At 47.5% G+C, this 10,715-nt stretch overlaps 2 protein-coding genes across 2 annotated transcripts in view; one reads left to right on the top strand and one right to left on the bottom strand.

Annotated features, from left to right (window-relative positions):
- Positions 1-10,715, bottom strand: part of zmym2 (zinc finger, MYM-type 2) — a 113,889-nt gene that overhangs the window by 4,303 nt on the left and 98,871 nt on the right. The window lies entirely within an intron of this gene.
- The window catches only part of xpo4 (exportin 4), a gene marked incomplete at its 5' end in the record, with an annotated part of 28,797 nt that continues 18,569 nt past the window's right edge, over positions 488-10,715 (top strand). Inside the window, 8 exon segments of the mRNA XM_083682175.1 lie at positions 488-499; positions 503-577; positions 2,192-2,297; positions 2,546-2,687; positions 2,871-3,009; positions 4,671-4,787; positions 5,124-5,277; positions 9,756-9,868. Of these exon segments, the coding sequence (XP_083538301.1) occupies positions 488-499; positions 503-577; positions 2,192-2,297; positions 2,546-2,687; positions 2,871-3,009; positions 4,671-4,787; positions 5,124-5,277; positions 9,756-9,868 (858 nt within the window).

Raw genomic sequence — 10,715 nt, 5'->3', positions numbered from 1 at the left:
CGAGTCTAGGGTACAGACAGATAGACACAGGTACTGTAGATTTCTCAGAGAGAAAGTCAAGTTGCACCCTGCATATCTCATGAGAAAATGACTTCTAATCTAATATGCCAATTAGATAAATGAAATCTGCTTCCTCACAATGTACCTCTTGAATATATGTGTAAGCATATTGCAAGCTGTTGTACTGAGGCCCATACAAACAGCCATTTTGACCTGAGGGTTAGTAAGTTTGATACTGATGTTTCTATTTTAAGAAACTTTTGGTGTGTTTTTTGGGGGGGAATTATGCATGGACATTTAATTATCACAGTATATTACGTTTGCAGACGTCCTTGTGACAGCGAATACCTTTTTCCTTTTATGTCTATTATTTCTATCTTTTAGATTACATAACCTAGCGAGGCCACGCACCGGTCTGAAACTCTCCAGCCAAAAGTCTCCATGAACTCATTGGCCCGGAGTACCGCTTAGTCCCACAATGCAGCGCATGGCGCGTCATTGAAGAGAGACGATGATGGCGGCGGTCGGTGCACCAGAAGTGATTTCACAGCTGGAAAGCGCTGCCAAAGTTTTAATGGTGAGAAACAGAATGTAGTTTTTAGTGTATTAAACGATATGTGTTTCGTATTTGGTTTTATCGAGAGTTGTGAGACAGCGACTCATTGGAACGGGCGCAGTTATTTATCTGAGAAGGGATAGCGATGCGTCGTGGCGCAGTGCTTGTCTCCATCCCGCAAAAAGCCAGCATAGCCATCATCGTTTCCCCCAAAAGCCACAATGTGTGACACGATCTGATGTGACGATGTTTACAAAAAACTTCACTAGTGAGACATACATGTGTTCACTGAACCATACAGTAGTCAACTTTGATACGATAGGCAGTTCTATGTCTTCCATACTGCTCTCGTCAGTTGTTGGGGAGCATCCCCATGGCTGCTTGTTCACGTCGTTACTGGCTAAACACGCTGTTGATTCACTCATGCCATGGTCCTCCATACTGAATTAAGGCTCCATTTGGCACTAACGGTTAGGTAACTACTCCATTAGGGCGCTGTCGCTGCCTCTCATGCAATTTAGATGAACGGTTTTAGTAAAACATTACAGTCATGACAATTAGCTGACCATGCGGCACATGACATGAGGTAGTGGGTAGTTGGCTAAAAGTTCCCACATTGGTCAAGCACTATGCGTGTGGCTATATAGGGGCTGCCGCTGTTTATGTTGTCCTACCTACTTTATTTACCAGTTTATGACGTTATTTATGTCTAGCTTCATATGTAACTATGTTGAATAGTACAACTGCATCGAAACATTTTAGTCAATACCACTCAAGTTTATTGGACCATAATATGTACGTTTATGCTTATTGTACTGTATATGTTATATTACCTTTTCATCTTTAAAGACACTTATAAGGCCTAACCCATGAACCATAAGATTGGCCTACATTCATAGTTCATATTCACGTAGTGAACACAAACTAACATTTGCATCTTTGTTTAGGTTTCATAGCATATTTGGTTATATATTGTGTTTAGATTATTATTATTTTTTTATTTTTTTTTATCATAGTCATTCGTCATTTAGCTGAGTAGGGACTCGGCACAGGCAGTAGGATATCCACTCTTTCAGATTGGGTACATCTATGAGAGAGAGAGAGAGAGAGTGAGTGTAATAGAGAGAGGACTGGGAGGTGTGTGTGTGTGTAGTGTACATCAGTGTGTCTGCAACATATGCTGTATATTGAGTGGTTGAAGTGAAAGGCAGGGCAGAAGGCCTAGACAGGCCCTCCATTCCTGTGTCCAGGGTATAGCTAGCACCAGGGCCAGCTAGTAGATGAAAGATCCTTTCTCTCCCTGCTGCCCAGAGTCAGGGAGCTTCTTTTACAGCAATTAGCTGTGGAATGTGATTCTCCTGCTGTGCCGTATTACAGCGACACGACACTCCTTAATATAAAATGTGTGGGCGATTTTTAAAGGGTGTGTTAATATACTGCACACTGTATGTATTGTGTAATTGGCTGCACTGTTTGTGTGTCTGTGTGTGTGTGTGTGTGTGTGTGTGTGTGTGTGTGTGTGTGTGTGTGTGTGTGTGTGTGTGCACGCACGTATAATTAACTGCACACTGCGCGCGTTTTTTGACTGACTGTGTGCCGTCACGTGTGTGTGTGTGTGTGTGTGTATTTTTGCAGGCACCGCCGTCCATGGTTAGCAACGAGCAGAGACAGCACGCAGAGCACATATTCTTGTCTTTCAGGAAGTCCAAATCTCCCTTTGCTGTCTGCAAACACATCTTAGGTAAGCTTCTGGTAGCCTCTGATGTTAGTTATAAGTGTGTAATTGTAGAATTAATTACTCTGTCTCACACACACACACACACAAGCTCACTCTATCGCTTTTACACACACACACACCCACACACCCTCTACAAGATGGAATATCTGCTATAGTAGTATCATTAATACGTCTCTCGTTCCTACAGAGACCAGCAAGGTGGACTATGTGCTGTAGAAGTTATCATCAATATTTGTGTGTGTGTCCTACAGAGACCAGTAAGGTGGATTATGTCCTGTTCCAAGCAGCCACTGCTATCATGGAGGCGGTGGTGAGGGAGTGGATCCTCCTGGAGAAATCCAGCATCGAGTCTCTCCGAACATTCCTCCTCACCTACGTCTTACAGAGACCCAAGTACGTGTGGGCCTCTGGATGTGTGTGTTTTTCAGAGTTTTCTGCTTGTGTGTGTGTGCTGTGTATGTTTTCTGTGTGCGTGTGTGTGTGAGCTCACTCGTGTGTGTGTGTGTGTGTGTGCGCATGTGTGCACAGGGCTGTGAATCAGTTAGAGAATGTTCTGTTCTCTGTGCGTATTCCCAGTGTACAGAAGTATGTGAGAGAGCAGATCCTGCTGGCTGTGGCCGTCATTGTGAAGAGAGGATCTCTGGACAAGTCCATCAACTGTAAAAGCATCTTCCATGAGGTCGGCCAGCTCATCAGCAGTGGCAACCCCACAGTGGTAATTATCTCCAAGGGCCAACTGTTGCTGGGTATCAAACAGTGACAGGCTCACAACAGACATACAACACCAAACACATACAATATCATCCTATACCAACTAATAGAAACCATGTACATCTTGTACATATGACTATCACTTTCCGATTTCATCTGTGGAATTTGGGCGGGACATTTGAAACAACATAACAATTTAACAACTGAACGAAAATGAAACCTCGTGTCTAATTGGCTAAACGGACGAACAGACTGTGGAAAGTTCAACTCCTTTGTACTTTTTTTGTCCGTAAAAAAATGCCGACACGGACAGACCCTTGTCATCTCCGTTGTCCGTCAACGGATGATTCCCATAGAAAAACCGTTGGCTCAATCCGTAATTAACTGACAGCGTAGTTTGGTGTGGCCGGGGCCTGACTCTCTCCCTGTTCCACTCACCAAACACATCCTATTGTCCATAAACGAGCGGCTGCTTTCTGTAGTTGTCCTGATGCCCTGTTAGATTGTTATGAAAATGCAACCTCTATTCTTCCACTTTGAGGTATTCACTGATCTGACATGATTAGATTAGTGAAAGCGACTCAGTGAACAGCTTGCCTTCATCACCCCAGTCATGATAGATCAGGCATTACTTCAAGGAAGGAAGGGAGGGAGGAAGGATGCATGTTGAGAGTATTGGAACAGAGCCTGCAGCCTTTTCGCAAATTGTTAGGAACACGGCTCCTCGCGTCCTCTCCTCCGTCCTCAAAAAGCATTGGAGGAGAATATCTAAGGGGAGGAACCTAGATATTTTCCTCCAATGCGATTTTAGTAGGACACGAGTGGAGGACGGAGGAGAGGACGCGGGGAGTCACGTTCCTAGTCAGAAGTGCTGACTGTGGTAAAGGTCTTTGTCATCTCCACTAGAGGGCAGTATCTCTTCAAGATGTTGGAGAACTCACTTGCTCAGTCTAATGCTCCCTCTATACTCTGTTGTTGTCCCCTTCTTGTCAGCCTTCTTAGTAAAGATTTAATAAAGATGTAATAACCCTTTCCAAGCCTTTTAAAACAGTGTCACAGTGGGTGTTATTGAACCAGAGGTTGGTGCTTGTTGCCACTCCCCCACACACTGCCTGGCTTTGTTTAGCTTTGAGCAGCGTCTGAAAAGGTTGACACTGGGTTTTTGACAATAGTCTAAAGTGACTTCCTTGTCTCCTCTCCCTTATTTAGACTGCTCTGAAAACAAAGAACAGGCCACAGCGATGTAGAGGAGACAATACCAACGATATGCTCCCCGGGTTCTCCCCAGGATTTTTGCTGGAGTGCATTATCAAAACCCGACCCGCCTTGATTCATGTCAAAATGCTAAAAAAAAAAAATACAGCTTAAAGGCTGAATTCACTGAGGAATATATATCATAATGCTTTCAATTTCGTTTTTTTAACAACGCTGTCGCTGGTGATCAAAGATAGTTACTCTGTCATTACTAAATATATAATTTATGCCCCCCTGCAGCAGACGCTGGCCTACTCCATCCTCAGTGAGTCTCTGTGTGACCTTTAACCGCTGTATGACCTCTGCCACCCCCCCCCCCCCCCCGCGCCGCAGCAGACGCTGGACTCCTCCATCCTCAGTGAGTCTCTGTGTGACCTTTAACCCCTGTATGACCTCTGCCCCCCCCTGCAGCAGACGCTGGCCTGCTCCATCCTCACAGCCCTCCTCAGTGAGTTCTCCAGCTCCAGTAAGACCAGCAGCATCGGCCTCAACATGGAGTTCCACGGCAGCTGCAAACGCCTCTTCCAGGTCTGCTGTCCTCCTCCCTCCCTCCCTCCCTCCCTCCCTCCCTCCTCTGTATGTACTGTTCTATCGCTTTTACACTCTTCCTGGTCCGCTCTCCTCCTCCCTCCTTTTTCTCTCTATTCACTTTTTCTCCCTATTCACTATTCACCTGTAAGATGTTAGCTAAGGGTGAATGTGTGTTGTCTGTCTGTGAGAGAGATCCCATACAATATGTATGTATAGATTTTGTGGAGGTCTTTTCTTTCGTTTACTGATTGAGTCGAGATTTTGTGTGAGTGTGTGTGTACATGTTTGTGTACTGACTAATGTGTTTTTGTTACGTGTGTGTGGGTGTGGTAGGAGGAGGACCTGCGTCAGATCTTCGTGTTGACCATGGAGGTGCTGCAGGAGTTCAGTCGCAGAGAGAACCTCAATGCTCAGATGTCTTCAGTGTTCCAACGCTACCTGGCCCTGGCCAATCAGGTCCTCAGCTGGAACTTCCTCCCGCCCAATCATATCCTTTCTTTATCCAGCCGTGTGTGTGTGTGTGTGTGTGTGTGTGTGTGTGTGTGTGTGTGTGTGTGTGTGTGTGTGTGTGTGTGTGTGTGTGTGTGTGTGTGTGTGTGTGTGTGTGTGAATATGTCACCCTGTAGACGTGTGTGTGTGATTTTATACCCTTGTATCTAGATGGGTGTATGGTGATGTCGGTAAATATGTCTATGCCATGGTGTACTATATTAATCTGTGTGTGTGCCGGCCCGGCCTCTGGAGCTTATTGGAGTGTTAATCCCAGATAGACTGGCAGCCTCTCTCTCTCTGTCTGAGGTGGCGTCTCTGCCAACCAGGGGCATGTATCACTTTCAAAGGGCCCCTGTGTGCCCATACCAGCCCCAATAACCAGGCCTGGGTCGGAGGGGGGGGACGGGCGGGCAGGCAGTCTCTTTAAACCCCACAGCTTGTTGAGTGTCCGTCTGGAATGCCAGGCATGCTCCCTTTGTTTGTGTGTGTGTGTGTGTGTGTGTGTGTGTGTGTGTGTGTGTGTGTGTAGGAGTGGCTGTTCAGAGCAAGACTGTGTGTTTGTGTGTGTGTGTCTGCAATGCCATGCACACTCCCTGTGTGTGTGTGTGTGTTTAGAGCGAGACTGTGTGTGTGTATGTGGAATGCCAGGCATGCTCCCTGTGTGTGTGTGTGTGTGTGTGTGTGTGTGTGTGTGTGTGTGTGTGTGTGTGTGTGTGTGTGTGTGTGTGTGTAGGGGTAGGGGTGGCAGTTCATTGCAACTCTGTGTGTGTGTGTCTGAGTGTGCGTGTGCTTGCTGTCTGGGTGGTTGGTGAAACAACAGATTTATGAAGACCGCTGGGACGTTGGACCTGGTGTGGCCGTCTGTCCACGTGTGGTAGAACATGTCCCTGTGTGTGTGTGTGTGTGTGTCTGTGTGTCAAGGGGCCGCTCCTTAATTGCATGCCGGACAGCCGTTGTCTGTTAGCCCCCCCCCCCCCAAAAAGACCCTTCTTAAAACACTACAGCGGCTCCATCCATCAGAAACGAACCGCTCGGCATGCATGTCATCTGTCCGCACGACACACACACACACACACACACACACACACAATCCCCCTAGGCTCTGGTGTGTGTCGTCTGTCGGGGCCACGCTCCCTGTGTGTTTGTACTACAGCTCATCTCTCCACACTAGTTGACCCCAAGGTGGGGTCGTAGGTGAGGTGGGGTTGTGGCCAGGGCTTAAGGTCTAGTGCTGGTCAGAGGTTCTGAATGGCTGTTGTGTGTGTGTGTGTGTGTGTGTGTGTGTGTGTGACCTGCTATTCTAGGCCAGCAGGTTGAAGGTCCTTAGACACTGACCTAAACTCAGAGATGTGTTTCTCTGGGTAAAGCCCTGGAGGTTAGGGTTAGGATTTGGGGAGGGTAAGATGATCCTAGATGTATGCCTCGGGGCAAACTCTACACTGAGCCTGTTCCGACCCCGTCCATGCCCCCCCGAGGGACCCCATCTCTACCCTGAACCCCGGGACCCCCACTACCCCATGATAGAGCTGGAGACACTTATTGGGGGCAGCTGTTCTTCTAATACTAGCGGGACGAAGGGGGGAATAAGAAAGGGAGGAGGGACAGAGAAGAAAGGGAGGGGGGGGGGGTGGTGAAGGGACAGGAGTAATAAAGAAGAGGGGGAGGAGGAGGAGGAGGAGGATCGGAGAGGGGCATTCCTGGAGTGTTATTCCACATGCTCAGGCTGTAGGAGAGACTAGAGGGGGGAAACATCACGTAATACCCTGCTCTCCTTAACATAGCTGTGTACTCCCCCTGCCAACACACTGGCACTCAACCAGGGGAGGCTGGTGGAGGTAGAAATCGGAGGACAGGCTCATTGTAACGCATGGAACGGAATGAGGAACGCTATCAAACGCGTGTGATACCACATGTCTTTGATACCATTTCTCATTCCATTCCTTGCATTAAAATGAGCTTGTCCTCCCGATTTGTACCTCCACCAGCCTCCACTGACCTGAGCAGATTTATTATCCTGATTGAGGGTTAGGTGATATCCAGATTTTCTTTTTTGCGATATTACTTAAAATATCACAATATAGGATATTATGGTTCATTGCTGAGGTATGGTGGTGACATGTCAGTGTGAGCAGAAGGCTGGACTGCAGCCTTGCTGAGTGTATGGCTGGTGTTGTAAGTAGTCTGCTGAAACAAAGAGACGTGGTTTCACCGCTAGACTTAGTTATGCACATATCTGGGGCTTTAAGCACTTTTACAGACTATTTTCTGGAAGAGAACAATATCACGATATGCTCTAAATATCATGATAACTTCCAAATCTCCACGATATTCGATAATATGGAATATCAGCCTAATCCTGATAGAAACGTAATGTCATTTAGTGTGTATATACAGTACTTCTACAAGTACATATCTGCTAGCGGACAGCTATCCTGTGATGTGTATATCTCTCTAGGGCAGGGGAGGCTGATGGAGGTAGAAATTGGGAGGACGGGCTCATTGTAATGCATGGAACGAAATGAGTGTTTGATACCGTTCCTCATTCCATTCCGTGCATTACAATGAGCCCGTCCTCCGATTTCTACCTCCACCAGCCTCTCCTGACCTAAAGAACCATTAAGTGGGACACCTCCGTGCCCAGACTGAGTCATGTTAGGGTTGTTACATACTAACTATTAATATGAGGTAGTAAACCACCTCCATCAGATATAGCGCTGGAAAATACTGCGGCTTGACCTGCCTGCTTTTAGTCTAGTCACAGTAGGTGTGTGTGTGTGTGTGTGTGTGTGTGTGTGTGTGTGGGGGGGGGGGGGGGGGGGGGGGATAACAGTGCTAGTTATTAGAAGTGTTAGTTATTCTGGAGTGTGCTTGAAGGTTGGAGTGCGATAAAGGCAGGTGATCTCTAGAAAAAACACTAAACCGCACACACACACACTGACTCACACACACACACGCAAACCAAACCACAGCCATGTGTCCAAATCACTCTTAAGCTCATCAGTCATCCTGTAGGCATGTATACACATTTTCTCTCACACACACACACAAAGGGAGCGTGCCTTTGCAATCTGTGGAGGTAACGTCAGTGCAGTAATTGAACCTGTGACACCAGAAACGTGAACAGTTGCGCGCGTGGATGCAGACTAAATATTCCCCTCTAGTCTGTTTCTACATGGAACGTCAAATGCATCAGTTCCCGACGTTGAACTTGTTGTTTTATGTTGAGAGTCCTGTCAGGTCTGAATATCTTCGAATTGGGGTTCGTCCTTTACTGTACCTCCAAATGTAAACAAGGACTTTATTGTTAGTAGTATTGAAAATGGAGAATTGTTCTAATGTTTTCTCACATCCTATCACTCCTACAGTCTGAATAATGTCCCTGTTAGGTTCTAACATTCGATCACTATTCATTCTTATGGTCTCTCTCCCAGTAGTATTCTAATGGTGTGTGTGAGTGTGAGAGGCCTGGAGGGAGAGGTGTGTGTGTGTGTGTGTGTGTGTGTGTGTGTGTGTGTGTGTGCGCCAGTTTAGTCCAATCACTCGGTGATAAGAGCTCTTGTTGAGTCTGTCACTGAGGTGGTCGGGGGGATGCGTGTTGGAAGCCACACACACACACACACACACACTTTTTCTCTCCCTAGAGGCCTCTCTTACACTTCAGGAAGGTTCACTCAGAGTTCTACTGGACCACCAGGGCTATTTATAAAAGGCCATAAAGCCAAGGGAGTAGGGAGAGGGGGCATGCACACACACACACACACACACTTACTCACTCACTCAATCACACTCACACTCCTCGGCACAAAGCTGGCACCTGTCTCAGCAGGGGTGTGTGTGTGTGTGTGTGTGCGTGTGCGTGTGCATGTCTGTATGTGTATGCATATGCAAGAGTGTGTGTCTGTGTGTGTGTGTGTGTGTGTCTGTGTGTGTATGGGAGTGACTGTGGGTCCGGCCCAGTGGAATGCTTGGTCTGTACCGGTGACTGGCTTTGATCTGACATTCCTGTGGGAGTTTCCTCTCCTTGTGCCTCTGTCTCACTGGGCCTAACTGGGGAGAGAGAAGGCAAGGAGGGGGCGAGAGAGAGACTTAAGTCAGCAAGAGGGCAAGGAGAGGGAGAGAGAGGGAGCAACTGAGCATGTCATAAGGAGCAAGAGTGAGACAGAGAGAGGGCAAGGAGAGAGAGAGAGAGAGAGAGAGAGAGAGGGGGGAGTCACTGAGTCAGAGACAAACAGGGACCAAAAGGAGACGGAGTGAGGGTGAGAAAGAGGGCAAGAAAGACAGGGAAGGAGAAAGACTTGATGAGAGAGGAGAGCCACTGAGTGACTAACGGCAAGTTTCCGCTGCCACAATAGAGCCGCTCCAGAGGGACTGAAATACCCCGTGAGAGACGCAGCGTGTTGTGGCTGGAGCTTTAGCTAGCTTCTAGCGAGCGTCCCGGTCCCCTCATGTTGCTGGCCTTAACCTGCGGGTCACTGGGGCGACACTACATCGCCATGTTCGAGGCCACCCAGAACGTCATGCTGAAGCCCACCGAGACCTGGAGGGAAGCCCTGCTCGACACCCGGGTCATGGACCTCTTCTTCACCGTGAGTAGCTCTTCCTCTTCCTTCTCTCCCTCCTCCTCCTCCTCCTCATCGTCTACTTCCCTTGTTTATTCTCGTTCTCTTTCTCATCTCCTCCCTCTTTGTCATCTTCTTCTCTTTCCCTTGTTCGTTCTCTTTCTCCTCTGCCTCCTCTTGTTCTATCTCTTTTGTCCACTTCCTCCTCATCTTCTTCTCCTCCCCTTGTTTATCATTTTCTTTCTCCTCCCCCTCCTCTTCCTCCCCTACCTCCTGTCCGTTGGCAGAATGTTGTTTTTTTGTTGTCTTGTGGTGGTAATGACCATTGATTAGTGTCCAGACCCCTGCTAAGAGCTGTGAGATGAGGGTGTTTTGATCTGAGGGGATTCAAAGAAATCCCATTTGAAGCGTGACGGAAGAGGTGTCAAGTGTTATTTTGGCCTGTGTGAACTGGCAGTGACCTGTGTATTTTCTAAAGTGTAGTGTGTATTTTAGGAGACAGCCTTAAGCTGAGTGGTGTGGTGGAGAAGTGTGGAACAAACCAGTCAGCTTCCAAGCGCTCCTCTCAGCCTTCACAAGGCCCTGGCTGCTGCCAAATACTGCTCCACTCTTCTACAGCCCATATCACTGGGGTCACGTCTGCTGCCAAATACTGCTCCACTGTCTTCTAGACCAGCGTTTCCCAACCGCTGTGCCGCGGCACACTAGTGTGCCGTGAGAGATCGTTGGGTGTGCCGTGAGAAATTATCCAATTTCACTTTTTTTTAAATTAACATTTATTAATTATTATCTGCAAATAAAATGCCATTGTCGAGTGTCTGTGCTGTAATATAGTGACTGGCAGAGTAATGTAATATTCGTCCGGGTGGCAGCA

Source organism: Argentina silus, assembly GCF_951799395.1.
Source record: "Argentina silus genome assembly, chromosome: 12".
Lineage (NCBI taxonomy): Eukaryota > Metazoa > Chordata > Actinopteri > Argentiniformes > Argentinidae > Argentina > Argentina silus.
The sequence above is the reverse complement of the archived record's forward strand: the minus strand, read 5'-3'. Positions and strand labels throughout refer to the sequence as shown.